The sequence below is a fragment of the Gekko japonicus genome, unplaced genomic scaffold (assembly GCF_001447785.1).
Source record: "Gekko japonicus isolate JY-2015 unplaced genomic scaffold, Gekko_japonicus_V1.1 scaffold204, whole genome shotgun sequence".
Taxonomy (NCBI): Eukaryota; Metazoa; Chordata; class Lepidosauria; order Squamata; family Gekkonidae; genus Gekko; species Gekko japonicus.
In genome coordinates, this window is record NW_015159716.1 from 1074274 (window position 1) to 1090332 (window position 16059).

The 16059-nt window shown below is 47.9% G+C and overlaps 1 protein-coding gene across 1 annotated transcript in view; it reads left to right on the forward strand.

Moving 5' to 3' along the window:
- Positions 1 to 16059, forward strand: part of GABBR1 (gamma-aminobutyric acid (GABA) B receptor, 1) — a 133352-nt gene that overhangs the window by 77361 nt on the left and 39932 nt on the right. Inside the window, exons 6-7 of the mRNA XM_015413888.1 lie at positions 977 to 1009; positions 1093 to 1166. Coding sequence (XP_015269374.1) covers positions 977 to 1009; positions 1093 to 1166 — 107 coding nt within the window. The remainder of the gene's footprint in view (positions 1 to 976; positions 1010 to 1092; positions 1167 to 16059) is intronic.

Here is a 16059-nt window from a genome sequence, read left to right on the forward strand (position 1 = left end):
ATGATCTTGGTCATCTGACAATCAATTCTAATAGCCGGAACTCTCCAGGTTCCACCTGGAGGCTGGCAACCATAGTTTAGATACCAAGTCAAGAATATTACTTCACAGGGCTTTGAAGATGAGTCAGTTAGCTGTATTTGCACCCTATCGGGTTGCCACAAACTGCAGTTGTTTATCTGTAAGTAGTTTGTGTGCATATGTGCGTGTTTGGTGTAGTGGTTAAATGCGCAGACTCTAATCTGGGAGAACCGGGTTTGATTCCCCACTCCTCCACTTGCACCTGCTGATGTGACCTTGGGTCAGTCACAAGCTCTAGCACTGCCCTCCTTGAAAAAGAGCAGTTTGTGTCAGAGTTCTCTCAGCCCCACCCACCTCACAGGGTGTCTGTTGTGGGGAGGGGAAGGGAGAGGAGTTTGTAAGCCGCTCTGAGACTCCAAGTGAAGGGCGGGGTATAAATCCAATCTCTTCTTCTCTTCTCTATATGTACACACTGCTTTGAATTCATACTGTTGGTACAGTGCTGTGAATAATTTTGTGGCTCTTGAAGGCAAGATATAAATATCTCAGCTAAACTCCATTTTCTTTTGCATTTTTCAGTAGTGTCTCCTATAACGTACCATAACCAAAAGTAGCTTCAGAAAAGAACCCCCATATGAAATGTATTCTCGGTCCCACCAATAAAAGTTTTCCTGGATCAATTGAAATTACCTTTGGCTGACGAATCAACTAAGCTTTCATTTGATTGATGCAGCACCTGCATTGATGCAGCACGTATACTTTTTAATCAACGTTTAGCGATTGTCGGCTAATGTTGATTGAAACCATGAGGTGTGGGGGGGGGGTTGCAATCTGGATTATTTAATCTGACATATAAAAGCAGTGATTGAGACTGTGCTTGCTCTGTTTGGGAAAAGAAAGGAGTACCCTGATGGTTCTTAAGGGTTTAATCAATTTCTCTCCCCACTCCCTTCCACAGTGTGGCGCCCTTCTGTGTCCAGGACGGGGTCAGGTGAGTTGTATTCTAGTTGTACCTCATCCTGCTCTCTCTCGGGTCTCCCAATCTATCTCACTTTCCTCCATCCTGCTTCCCAGATTTGCCTTGCACACTTTCCTCCAAACTGGGTTTGGTGTCTGAGCCCCACTCCCAGTTCTGCTACACAGATCCAGTTAATCTTAAGGGACTCCATTAGCTGAGGGTGGCCTTGACCCCGGTATGAAAAGGATCCCAGTGCCAGGTGAACTGCTAGGCTCCCCTGACTCATGTCTCCCCCAGCTTGTCAAAGGGAGGTATATTAGCATCCTGAGAGAGAACATGCAGATCCAAGTAATCTCAGAGTGACCTACATCTCCGGGCTGGGATGACATGCAGTTTGGAACGCTTCCAGAGCCAAGCTTGAGCGACAGGTTGGTACAGCGGCTGAAGCAACAGGCACTGATTTTAGAGGCATTCAAGCCTTGACCAGTGTTCCCTCTAAGCTGAGTTAGTGTGAGCTACCTCACAGTTTTTTATCCTCCGGCTCAGACATTTTTGTCTTAGCTCAGGAAGGAGGGCTCCAGAGCAAACTCATCTATGCAGTAGCCCAAATCGCTCACTAAAAACTTTTACGCCAGTAGCTCACAAAGTAGAATTTTTGCTCACAAGACTCCACAGTTTAGAGCAGCGGTTCTCAACCTGTGGGTCGCGACCCCTTTGGGGGGTCGAACGACCCTTTCACAGGGGTCGCCTAAGACCATCGGAAAGCACAAATTGTTTTTGTGATTAATCACTATGCTTTAATTATGTTCAATTTGTAACAATGAAAATACATCCTGCATATCAGATATTTACATTACGATTCATAACAGTAGCAAAATTACAGTTATGAAGTAGCAATGAAAATAATTTTATGGTTGGGGGTCACCACAACATGAGGGCCTGTATTAAAGGGTCGCGGCATTAGGAAGGTTGAGAACCACTGGTTTAGAGGGACTGTTGGCCTTGACCACAGTGAGTCTTTATGTTGCTTCCCCTGCTCTGGGGTCAAAGGTGGGCAGGGGTGCTCTTGCTCCAGCCATAGCTGATACTTTTGTCGCCCACTAACCATATAGGAAAGCAGGGTTGTCTAATACTCTGCCTGGTAGTAATTAAGCCATCAAATCAAAATAAATTCTCACGTCACCTGAACACCAACACATGCCTTTCTGAGATAGCTACAGAAATGTAAGATAACTCATAGGAGCAGCAGGTTCAAGCCGTAAAACTTCTCCAGTTTCATATCAGGTTACACGATTGCATGTCTGAAAGCTCCCTGATGGGGGAAAAGACTGCCTTTGCACATATGAAAGCTGGGAAAACGCTAGGCAGAATATTACTTGCCTGACAAGCTGGTTTTCTGCATACTGCTTATAAGGTATGTCATCAAATGTACCTCTGCCAAACAGGAACATGCAACTAGAAAGAGAATTGATCCTCATAAAGCTTTTCTGAGTCAGGGCTCACATCATCAGATAGATGACATGTGCATCCATAGCAGATTTATTTACACATAGAGTTGCTTGGGTTGCTAAACTCCAGTTGAGGCCTGGTAGGCTTGCCAAGTCCCCCCGGGGGGCGGGGAAACTCCCACCCGAGAGGCCCGTTACCTGCCAGCAGCGGATCAGGCCCCGGGGAGAACCCCACCCCCAAAGCACGTGACATGCCCGGCGTCAGCACATCACCTGGAAGTGACGCGATCACGTCAGGGGTGGGGCCACAATCATCCGAGGGAAAACTCTATGGTTTTCCCTCGGATGATCGTGGCCCCACCCCCAACGTGCCCGACGTGATCGCATCACTTCCGGGTGACGTGGTTGCGCGCACTCCCGGAGCATCGCTGGAGTCCCCCGCTCCAGCGCCGCGGGGACTTGGCAACCCTAAGGCCTGGAGTTTTCCTGGAATTACAAGTGATCTACAGACTACAGTTATCAGTTCACCCTGGAGGAAATGGCCACTTTGGAAGGTGGATTGTATGACATCGCTTCCTCACTGAGCTCCCTCCTCAGACTCTGCCTCCTCCTCAAATCTCCAGCTGGAGTTGGCAACCCTATGCTGTGGATGTACACTTCATGTATCTGATGAAGTGAGCTCTAACTCACGAAAGTTTGTGCCGGAATGAAGGATCTAAATCAGTGTGCTGTAATTTTCTCAACAGCCTGTATAGTGAACTACAGGCAAGTTCCCAGCTGCCCCACATGGGCCTGATAATCTTCATTCAGTCATGAACTGGCTAAAACTGTATGGACAAAAGAGCAGGCATAACTTGTTCCTAGGTAGGGCTGCATTCCTAACCTTTACACTTCTTCCTCTTCATTCCACAGTCTGCTCTGATGCTTGTCAGACAATTCTGGCTAAGAAAAGTTTTATAAAGATTATTCATTTTTTCTCTCCTCCTCCAAGTTCTTTATGGCCTGATATTTGAATAAGGAATATTCTATCTCCTCTCCACAAAGTCCCTTCGCTTTCACCTCCACAGATGGACCTTCCAAGGCAAAAATTCTGTGGTGTTTTCAGGCCTGAGACTAAACACTGCACCATGCCGACAGAACTCCATCAGACCAGTTTCAAATCCCCATTCAGCCACAAAAGCTCACTAAATAACTTTGTCACTCTTTCAGACAGCCAAACTAGACTTGATGGTGTCCTTGTGGCCGCCACAAAGACACTGTTGTCATTTTAAAGTCATTTTAAAATGCCACACAGCATAGCACTCTTGCCCCCCCCATGTGCTTTCTCAAGTTCTGAAATGGCCGCACCCCTCCCTCACAGACAAGAGTGCCTCAGCCCTCTGTGCTGCAGCCCCAGTCAGGACTGGGCCCTCGCAGCATTTTAAAATGACTTTAAAATGGCGATGGTATCCTCGTGGCAGCCACAAAGACACCATCACATCTAGCCTGGCCCTCAGCCTCAGCTACCTCATAATGTTGTTAAAATGAGATAACCAGGTATTCTTCCTTGAGCTCCTTGAAGGAAGCCTGGGATTAAAATGTTGAAGCCAATGTTGGATCAGGCCAATGGCCCATCCAGTCCAACACTCTGTCACACAGTGGCCAAAAATACCAGGTGCCATCAGGAGGTCCAGCAGTGGGGCCAGGACATTAGAAGCCCTCCCTCTGTAGCCCCCCCCCCAAGCACCAAGAATACAGAGCATCCCTTGCCCCAGCCTGAGAGTTCCTATCTATACCTTGTGGCTAATCGCCACTGATGGACCTCTGCTCCATATGCTTATCTAATGTAATAGATTCTGTTACCAGAAGAGAGGTCAGCTCCTGTTTGAACACTGGGGTGGGGGGGAAGAGGCATCAAGCACAGAGTTAGCCACCAAATCTATTTTTGTAATGCCAGGCCTTGGTTCCGAAAACCGAAAAACAGCAGTAAAGAGTAATTCTGAGCATGTGCACAACTTGAGCAAAACAACTAGCCCCTCAGGCTTCTACAGCTAAAGTGTTGAGCTTAAGGGTAAAAAATGTGACATCCCTGCAGACTTCCAGGGGAGGCATCTCTTTCTAACTTATAGTTTGCTTTTTTTTTGGTAAGATTCTGACCCCTCCTGTTTTTAAAAGCATGTTTTTTTTACAAAAGATAACTTTTTTTAACCATGATTCGTGCTCTGAAAGGCCTGATCCATTATCTCTCCCTTCCTCCCATATGTATCAAAGTTCTAGCATCAGCCAGGTTCTTATTGTACCCAGGAAGAATCGCTCCCTCCCTCCTTCCCGCCACGTGCCGTTGATGTCTCTTACCTGTCGATTTTCAAGGGCAGAGTCCATTCTTCTGAAAGCGGGGCACGCCTGCCCAGAATTCTTGATCAGTGTCACTTTTTGGCGCAGCATCGTTTGTGTGGTCACGGTTGCCATCGGGTCCTATTTGCATGCACACTCAGTCTGAGGCTTGTTGCAGGGATATTATCACCTTCTTGTGTTCTTTCCTCCGGATCATTTTTTTTTAAATGTTGTCAAGTGAGAGATGAGCTCCTCTCTCAGCCCACATGTTGCCTGTGCTGGAAGTTCTGTGGTCTGGATCTCTGACGTATGGCTTGTGCCCTTCTCTCTGCTGCCCGGAATTGACTTGGGAGGCGACAAAAAAAACCAAAATACCCTGCACTCCTTCTGGCTGTGAGTCATCTCCTCCTGAGTGGCCTTGGGGAGTCTGGATGTGTTGTTGTCCAACATCATCTTGGCAAAGACAGTAGCGTATCCCTGGGCAGGCAGACCTGAGCGGCATCTTCTCACTCCCCCACTATCCTCAACATGAGCTCCAAAGCATCATATCTCCTCCAATCCAAACAATGAGCCCAGGATTGCATTATTAGACCAAGGTTCTTTGTGTTGGGGTAATTTGTTCCCTCTTCAGCCTTGTTGCTACCTGCTGTTGATTCAAAAATATCCCAAGGTGCTCTGAATAGATCCGAGGGCTGTGTCTGCAAGATCACAATGGGGCTACATTATATTTATGTGTGCAGGTCTATATCATACACAAGTTCAGGGAGGGAGGGAGGGAAACATATAATATGGCTCTGTGTGCAGAATTCTCACGTGCCTTTTTCTAAGTAAGTTTCTAGCATTCACAACTATGAAATGGCCATTCGGTTGCCTGATACTTTGAGGCCAGCAAAAAGGGGGATTTGAGCAGATAGTTGTACACAAGAAAAAAGCTATAACTTCGAGGAAGGAAAAATAAACATCTGGGACATCTGAATCTCTTCCTCCCCCCCCTCCCCAGCAGTCCTGATGCACTGCCTTGGTTTAAAGACAGGTGCGGTAAGCTCCTTGTTATCTTGCCCTACAGATGTAGTGAATGGCTGGATTGTTCATCATTTGTCATGCTACAAAAGAAAATGCCAAGCTCAGCTCAGGGCAATGGAGTCAAATGTTCTTTTTTTCCCTTCAAGGAGATGGATCTCTCTCTCGGGAATCTTGCCCTAGCAGGCTCTGTAATGTCCCAAAGTTCCCAAGGGAGCGCGTTCTTTACTTACTAGCATTTTGAGGACCGTGTGTTCTGCCGTGTCCTCGGTTTTCTGATGCTCTCCCCTTCTTTGTGGTGGTAAATGTTGAGCCTGTAGTTGTCATTTTAAAAAGTCCCTCTAACAAGGTATGTCTGAAAAGCTGTTAGATCACTTACAAAAGTCTATGCAGCCAGCGGTGCATTCTTTACAGATAGGACCAGCACTTGACCCTATATGTTATAGACTCCGATACCTTCTTCTGACCATTTCACAATTCCTTGCTAACCTGTCTCAGTTGTTCCAACAATCGCTCTTGGAACTCAAAGATACACACACACACACACCCGGTGACTGTCCCTCTTTTCTTCTACCCACTGCTTTTTAAATCTAGAGATTCTTCAGCCTTCTTGCCATTGAAGAACATTAGTGTGCAGAGAATGAGATGTACGGTACTGCTTCTCCTCCATTCAAGGTCACTTTAAAACAAACAGAAAAACGACAATAAAATAGCAGGAGAAGCACAAATGCAACACAGCACAAAGCAGCCTGATTTATATTAATAAGATTCCACTTAGGAGCTAACGGGAACAAACAAGCTCTATATGCTTTGTGAAAGCTGGCAAGTGAGTCAGCTGTCCTTCACCACCTCTGGAAGCCATGTCCTAAAGACGTGAGCACCTACTGGAGATGCTCTAGATCAGATCAGACCTTTTTAAAATTTGACAAATGGAGGGAATCCACTGCAATGCCTCGCTGGCCAGATTTTGCGTGTGGGTTCATATAAAGCAGAAATAATTCTTTAAGTATATGGGTCATAAGCCCATGAAGGGATTTAAAGATTAATACCAGCATTTTGAACTGAACTTGGAAACAAATTGGCAGCCGGTACAGCTGACCTGAAATCAGTTGACCATAACTCTGCTGCCCCATACAGCTGACCTGAAATCAGTTGACCATAACTGTGCTGCCCCATCCATAGCCAATGAAAAGCGGGCAGCTGCTTTCTGCACCCGCTGAAGCACCTGAGTTGTCTTTGAGGGCAGGGCAGCCCTAGACTGAACACACTGCAGCAGTCAATCCTTGACGTGACTGAAGCACGGATCAGCAGGGTGCACCCGCTGAAGCACCTGAGTTGTCTTCGAGGGCAGGGCAAGCCCTAGACTGAACACATTGCAGCAGTCAGTCCTTGACGTGATTGAAGCACGGATCAGCAGAGTAAGGCCCAATCTGGTTGAAAGCGGGGGGAGCTTTCAAATAAAGCATAGCTGAGAAAAGGCAGACTTGGCTGCAACTCCTTGTATCTCACAATAATAGGCCTGAATCTAGGAGTACCCCAAGCAGTGCTCCCTCTAAGCTGTGGAGTCTTGTGAGCAAAAATTCTACTTTGTGAGCTACTGGCATCAAAGTTTTGAGCGGGCGATTTGGCTGCTGCATAAATGAGTTTGCTCTGGAGCCGTCCTTCCTGCGATAAGACAAAAATGTGTGAGTCGGAGGCTAAAAAACTGTGAGGTAGCTCACACTAACTCAGCTTAGAGGGAACACTGACCCCAAGGTGCTTAACCAGATCTACAGGGAAACTATAACCTCATCTACCCTAAATCTATCTCCTTAAGAAGATCAGTGTCCCAGTCTAGCATTACATCCTTGTATGGATTCAATTGCAATGCATTCTCTCTCTTCCACTTCTAGACATCGGTTCAGGACAGGGACTGCTGTTCTTAAGTGACATACAACCAAATGTCAACCCCATATTTGTGACACCCAACTCCAAAACTCACAAATGATCTCACTCAGTGGCTTCATATAATATTAAATGGGGGGAATCCACCAGATTCTAATAGCACATTTCTGAAAAACCACAGTGTGACGACCTCGTATTTGGGGAGGTCTAGTTTTACTTTTAAAATGTTCTTTATGTTTGCTCTCAGGGTAATCTGGCTGCCACCAGGGAAATTTAGGCTTTCCCACACCTATTACTATAATTTTTCTTCTTCTGGGGTTGGTATTGTGACCCAGGGTCTGGGCTTTCGAAGGACCTCTTTTTCTATGAAATGACCCCTGAAGCTCACGAATTATCTCACTCAGTAGCTTCATATAATATTAAATGGGGGAAATCCACCAGATTCTAATGGCACATTTCTGAAAAACCACAGCCATGCTTAATTATGTATTGCTCCCTTCACTGTGCATGAAGTGCTTTCGACACTTATCACAGTGATTTCACAGCAGTCTTATAATAAGACTGGGATTATTATCCCCATTTTGCTGATAGGAGGGTGAGAGAACAGTGACTTGTCTGAAGTTAGCCAGTAAGTTCATAGCAGGGGCAATGCTCTAAACAGGAACTTCTGGATCATAGTTTGCACCCTTAAGAAACACATGAACAATCCCTATTCCGGGGCGGGTCCAGGGCTCAATGGCAGAGCATCTGCTTTGCATGCAGAAGATTCCAGATTCAGTCCCTGGCACCTCCAGTTAAAAGGGGACATAAAATGAGACCCCTGAGAGCTTTTGCCAGTCAAAGCAGACCATGCTGACCTTTACAGACCAAGGGCTTGGCATGGTATAAGGTGACTTCATGCGTTCATGTGCTCCCATTCATACCCCTCTTCCACTGGAGCAACACATCAGTAGGTCTCCAGCACTATAGGCCTATGACACAGGTCTGAGCACCATAGAGATATGGGGATACAGCAGATTCTGGAGAGTTAGCTGTGTTACTATGTGATAATAAAACTGTGGCAGGTCCGCAGCTAACGGGTTTATTGTGGAATCTGTTTTGGGGAACTAGCGCTTCCTTTCCAGCTTTGTTCTCTCACTCTGGAGCTTTCACTTGGGAAATGCTTGATGAAGGCTGTGCGTCACACTAGTCTTTTCTTAGTTCTGAGCTCCCCATAGTACAAAAGGTTTCAGCACGGTCTTCAGGGTTCTATTCGACTTCTCCACTAGCCGACTGGTTTGAAGAAGTCTCTCATTGATCCACCCCCACGCTGCTACCAAGAATCTACCACGTAGCTACAAATGAGATCCCCTTGTTCACTTGACAAGACTTTCCCCTAAGCCCCCTTCCCTAAAAAAAACTATTTTTACCGGAGAAGTTCTGGACATTTTAATGAAGCACAATTATTACACTGCACTCAACTCTTTCAAGTCATTCACAGTGTGCCAGGATCTTTTTAGGACTCCAGTGGAATCAAGAGAAACCATGCACAGTCCTGGTTGGATTTATAAATTTAACTGGCTTATTAACAACCATGGTTTACTACCCTAGCAATGGCAAATAATCAAGTAAAATGCATACAAACATGCAGGGGTCATTTTGTAGAAAAAGAGGTGCAGGAGCTCATTAGCATAACTCATTAGCATAACATTTGCATATGCCACACCCCCTGACATCACCGGAAGTGTGTCATTACTGCCAGAGCTCCGCTCCTGTGCGCTCCTGCAGGAAATGACCCCTGCAAACATGTTATATTCAGAGGTCATTTCGGGGGGGAATGCGGGGGAACGCAGTTCCCCCGGGTGAGGTGCAGGGGGGCGGGGCACATGACGAAGCCCCGCCCCCTGCTTCTGGCCGCCCCGCTTCCAGCCCTCATTCAGCCAGGAGGAGGCAGGAGAAGAGGGAGGGTAAGTTGCTTCCTCCCCGCCTCTCCCCACCCCTGCCTGCCTGGGGCCAGGGAGGGCCTTGGCGGGGCTTCCTCGCACTCCCGCCGGCCTTGCAGGTCCACCGCCGGGCCCCTGATGTCAGGGGGTGTGGCATATGCTAATGAGTTATGCTAATGAGTTCCCCTAGCTCTTTTTCTACGAAATGACCCCTGGTTATATTATCTCACCTCTGGTGATTCACGCTCTGACCTGGATAGCCCAGGCTAGCCCAAACTTGTCAGATCTCAGAAGCTCAGCAGGGCCGGCTCAGGCTAGTATTTGAATACCCAAAAAGTGGTCCATATGGTAACTCTGGCAGTCTACTTAGTAGCAAGTCATTCAGCTTCAGTGGCAGAGATGAGATATTCACAGGGTAGCAAAGAAGAAGCAGGCAAAGAAGAAGCAAAGACTCGTGCCTCGCTTTGCTCCTGCTGTGTAAGAAAGCACAGACTGAAATACAAGTAGCCCCTGAACTCTTGGGGAGGGGGAGTTTTCTCTGAGTTCCTTCTGCCTCAGAGTGATCTGAGCTTCCGTACGCCAAAAAATCCAAATTTAATGAAAAACATATTGCTTTCAGTGAGCAGGTCAAAGGCCAGTCGCATCATTCTGAAACAGGTCTTTTTGCACCCAATCTGGCCACATCTGTTCAAAACAAGTCAGCTTAACGAAGGTCAAACAATTCCTAAGCACGCCTGTTCCATCTTCCTCCTGACGATCCTTGCCCATTGGTTCAGGCAAGCATTCAGCACATTAATTTGCACATGCACTGCTCTGCTCCCCAAACAATTCACAAGGAAGCAGGCCCTCATAGACATTTCAACTAGATATATCTCTGCTCCCAAATGGTGGTTCAAGTTTCTGTACAGTTCATGCAGAGGGGGACCTCGAAGAATGAACTTCTGAGTTCTGGTCAATTCCATAACCACAAGTTAGCCAACCTCCTCTCTCTCTCTTTATTTTGCCTGGAAACTTTCCATTTCCTCTGTAGCCCCTCAGCCTTTAATTCCTTAGCCAGATTCCCATTTGATTCAGGGCTCCTGAAATTTCAGGGCTCACTGGTTTGTACAAGGAGCAAAACGGGTTGCAGTGCTGTAGGGGTCCCCATGCTCTGGCTCTCCTAAGCTGATTTCTAAATGCAGCTCTGGGACAAACGGTTATCATTGTCAGCTGCCCATTATAGGCACCCACAGAACTGTGTGGTATAATTAGCTGCATTCCTCCCATTCATTCTTTTTCTTCACCCATTGTGTCGGCATAGGAAAGGAGCAGCGTTAAGTAGCAGATGTGCTTTCGAAATGAGGAATCTAAAAAAAGGTTCTTGTCTTGGATCGGCAGCGCACTTCACAAAGCGTAATGCGCAAGGCACTCTTTTTCTCAGCCCAGCCTACCTAACAGGGTTGTTGTAAAAAGAAAATAAGAGAACATTGTACATGTCGGTTTGACTTCCCTGGAAGAAAGGCAGGATGCATATGTGCTTTATAAACTGACAGTGCAGTCCTAAAGAGATTGTGCTTAGAAGGGTGTAACTGCTTAAAATCGCACTGTAAATAAGGAACACGTCTTATAAATAAGGAACCCTTAGGTACCCGACCCTTTAGTGCTCCCTCTAAGCTCCAGAGCCTTCTGAGCAAAGATTCTACTTTGTGAGCTACTGGCATTAAAGCTGTGAGCGAGCGATTCGGCTGCTGCATAAATTAGTTTGCTCTGGAGCCATCCTTCCTGAACAAAGACAGACATGTGTGAGCTGGAGGCTAAAAAACTGTGAGCTAGCTCCCACTACTAACTCAGCTTAGAGGGAACACTGGTTTAGATAGGACTGTACTGTCAAGAACAGTCCCCTCTCCTCCGAATCTGCTGGTAGAGACTTATAGCCAGAACATATGGGTCTGCACAGAGGCAACATATCAGGAACATCCTTTCCAAGGTAGGAGCCGCCACTACCACTACCACCACCGCTCCTTCATAGAGAGATACCGCCGGAGGGCTGGCCCTCCCCCTCTGCCATGCAAGATGTTGGGAGTTTTATACGTGCATCCGATGGAACTGAATTTTAACTGTTTTAGCTTTTATATACTGTGTGCACTTTGTGCGCTGTTGTAAGCTGCCCTGAGCCCGTTCGCGGGAAGGGCGGGGTATAAATACAATACAATAAATATAATAAATAAATAAAGGTGAGAGCTCCCTATCCCGGTCATGATATATCAAATGACTCCGTGAGTGGAGGGAGGCTGTTGTACCATTGTTGATTGCAGCATCCACCACTCCATGCTCCTGGGAGCCACGGGTGTGTGTGTGTTTGGAGGGGTCAGAGCTCTGTGGAGACTCTCAAATGGACAGTGGCATTCCATGTGGCAAGCAGTTGTGTATATATCGGCTGCAGCAGAGATTATCTGCCATGGGGGAAGGTTGTTTGTGGCAGTGGCATCCCCACTGGAAATGTCAACAGGTACCCACGTCCAATGCTCCCTCTAAGCTGTGAAGTCCTGTGAGCAAGGATTCTACTTTGTGAGCTACTGGCATTAAAGTTGTGAGGAAGCGATTTGGCTACGGCGTAAAGTAGTTTGCTCTGGAGCCACCCTTCCTGAGCTAAGGCAAAAATGTGTGATCTGGAGGCTAAAAAACTGTGAGCCAGCTCACACTAACTCAGCTTAGAGGGAACACTGCCCACGTCCCTTAGTTCCACATCCTAAATATGTACCAGGCCTTTCACTATTGGTAGCATCCTTCTCCAGGAATGGAATGAATCACTAATGTGGTCAAGTAAGGAAGGCACTGGCATCCTTTTCCCTTCTAGCCTCCCTCTTTAATGTGGGGTAGGCCTTCCAACAGGAGGGACAGACAACCTCTAAGGAAGATTTTTAGCTCCTATCTTTCCTACTCCATTTCTAATGCACGCTTTGACTAACTCAGAAGTCAGCGTGCTGACCTCCTGTTCCCCAGACCGTACTGTATCTGCCCATCCATTTTCGGACATCAGACCAACTAATGAGGTCATTTCTGCTTTCTCATGGGCTATTCGCCTGTCTGGTGTCCTTCTCTGAAAGCACACCACGGGTCATGGCTCTGCCTTTCCCATTGATTTGTCATCCCCATCAAGGAGTGAGTAAGTGCAGCCTTGGTTTATTAGCCCTCCCCCTTGTGTTACGCACATACACACACTTCGGGAGCGATCCTTGTGATATCATACGAGAACCCAGGGCTTCCCATTTGGTTTGCTCGCTTCTGCGTATCCCGTGAAAGACACATAGCTATACAACCCCCCCAGTACTGCAAGATGCTGTGAAGATCACTGCTAGAGGATATAGTAATGGCCACAGGCGTCAAGGGCTTTAAAAGAGAATTAGACAGTTTCATGGAGGAGAGGTCGATCAGTGGCTGCTAACCATAGTGATTAAAGGGAACGTTCACTTTCGGAGGCTGTAAACCTGTGAATGCCACCCGCCATCAGGGGAAGGCCTCAGCCTCTGTCTCTTGTTGTTGGCTTTCCAGAGTAACTGGTTAGCTACTGAACAAAGTTTGAGTCAAGTGACACCTTTGAGACCAACAACTGTGAGAGAAAGGATGCTGGTATGATCCAGCAGGGCTCTTCTTTACGTTCCAACGCTCCTGTCGCTCATTCCTTCCTTAGTCCTGTCAGTCTTGTCATTTGACCTCCTCTCTCCCTTTCTGTGGTGAGCAAGACTACAGGTGAGCTGCATGATGGGTGGAGGCAGACAACAGGACTGGGGATGGAAAAAGCCCAAGCTGTTGTATCTCCCACAGCATGAGGGACTTTGAGGTGGCATCCCTAAAGCAGGAGAGAACTAGGAGCACCTTCCTGAGTGTAGGTGAAGCTAGGATGGAGGTCTCAAGTCGGAAGTAAACCTTCCTGTCAATTGTCACCATGGCTAATGTCTTGAAGCCTCTTTGGGGAGAAGGCAAGGCAAGGCTGGATAGAATGAAACTTGATCTGGAGACACATGAAAGGTGCCAGTGGTTGCTTAGCAGCCATCACAGTTCATGCCCTCCCTGTTCCCAGGATGCTCTGTGACTGAAGGTGTCCCCTTTTGAATGGCGGTGGTTTGGCAAACCAGTTTGTATCGAGTGTGTACTCTGGACTGACAGCTTCAGACCTTAACATTAGGCTGCAAAATGGCCAGAGGCAGCTCTGCACTCACACCTTTCCAACCCAGCAGAGTGATTTCTCTGTGGGACAAACAGGCTCCCTCATCTTTCTAAGAAGAGGTTCTATTCATAGCTCAGAGGAGAGAGCGATGGGGGTGGGGCGTCTGAGAGATGGATCCCTGAGGCCTGAGAGTCCAGTCTTCTGGTTTCTCTGGATAAAACTCCGGGTGACGCACGGGATCAAGAGGTGTACAGTGGGCAGATTTGGGGAAGCCAAGACTTCTGAGTTGCTAGTTTCTGCTTTCACTCGGGGTTATGATGATGATGATTTTTTGGCCTGCCCGTTCCGCTCCCTAAGCCTCAGTGTCCCAGCAGGGAGGTGAATGCTAGCGAGAGGGCTGGTGAAAGTGCATTGATCCGCAGGGAAGCTCTTTTATTCTTGTTCTCTGTTTCCGTTCCTTTCCCAGCCACCTCCGCATGTGTCTGTGCCAGGAAAATGTCAGCAACCAGCAGGGAGGGGAGCTGGTGACATACACCACCTCCTTCCCGTTTCCCAGAGCTGGGAAAAGAGCCGAGGACTTAAGGCTGAGAGTCCCCCCCCCTCAAGAAAAGCATATACAGCATCATTCTAACCAGCTGGGCTCCCCTTCCTGAGCCACCTAGGAATCCTGCCTCCCAGAGGCCTTCTGCCAGGCCAGAAATCTCCGCTCCCTCCTCCCTTCCAGCTGCCCCACAATAGGGGACAAAGCTAATTGACTTTATTCAGCTCACTGGTGTAGGCCTCCCTTTTATCTTCCACTGCAGTGGCCTTAGAGTTTCTATTGAGTGGCTGGAAGCACGAAGAGCAACCTAGACGTTGCTCCCTCTGCGTGTGAGGCTGAGGTTCTGTTGTCCATGCTCTGGTGGCTGTGAAGCCGTACCGTTTCTTGCTTATTTAATTTTATTTGCCCTTTGTTAGCCATGCCTGTTGCATCCTTACCCCAATGCTCTCTGTAGCTCCCATGATGCAGCCGTGCTCTCCTCTGTGTCAGCGAGGTGATCAGATCTCGATCTGTCTTTTCCCCCATCCCTGCTTATCAGCCTCATCTCCATTCTCTTTCTCCATCCCGCCTGCACCACATGCCACCTTCTCTCCTTGGGACTGCCTTTTTCTTCACATCACTGTCCTCTAGCCTTCCTCACCACCTAACCTCTGTGCCTCGATTTCCCCCGTTTGTACCATCTGTTTCAGTTTCTCTGCACCTTCCCTGTCTCTTACACCTTCACCTCAATTGTGGGTCTGTTTCTCCAGCTTTCCCCACCTTCCCTGTTTCTGCTGTCTCTTTCTCCTTGGCTTCACCATCAGTTCTTTCTCTGCTGTCCCATTGGTTGTGTTTTTCCCTATTCTTCCGGCTCTGCCTACCTCTCAATGTCTTCTTCACATTCTCTTAAGTGTCAGCTCCCTTTCTGAGACGTGATCTCATGTATCTTCCATTCATATCTGCCCTTTCTCCATAAGAACATAAGAAGAGCCAACTAGTCCAACATCCTGTTTCATATAGAGGCCAACCAATTGGCCTGGTGAGCCAAAGCAAACAGGGCATAAAGGCCAAGGCCTTCCCCTGGTATTGCCTCCTGTCACTGGTATTATGAGGTTTACTGCCTCTGAATATGGAGGTTCCCTTTAGTCACCATGGCTACTAGCCATTGATGGGCCCCTCCTCCATGAAGCTGCCCTTTAAAAGCTATCAATGCTAGTAGTGACCATCACGATGTCCACTAGTAGTGAATTCCACAATACACTTGGTAAAGAAGTGCTTACTCTTGACCATCCTCTGAACCTATTGCCCATCCATGCCTCCAACTCCTTCTTTTGGCCTTGCCAGGGATGCCAGCCTCCAGGTGGGACCTGGAGATTCCCCCCCCCCGAATTAGGCTTCATCTCCAGACTACAGAGATCAGTTCCCCTGGTGAAAATGGGTGCATCGGAGGGTGGACTCTCTGGCACTGCAACCCACTGAGGTCCCTGTTATCTCCAGGCCCCATCCCCAAATCTCCAGGAGTTTCCCAACCTGGATATGCAACCCTGTGACCTTCGAGTCCCTTTCACCATCCATCCCACGCACTTCGCTGACACCTTTCCCTGACTTCCCATCCTCTGGCCACGTCTTCAGCCATACCTGCTCTTTCCTTCTCTCTCCCTACCAATTCCCCCCAGAAGCCCTTTCCCTGTGCCTCCCTATTTCCCTGGCTCCCCTCTAACCCCTAGCCCCCCTCCTCCCTTTGCGTCCAACTCTTGCCAGCTCTCCCTCCCTCCACCCCAGGCGCCTTCGCCTCTCTTTTCTCTCCCCCGCCCATCCAGCACTTTCTT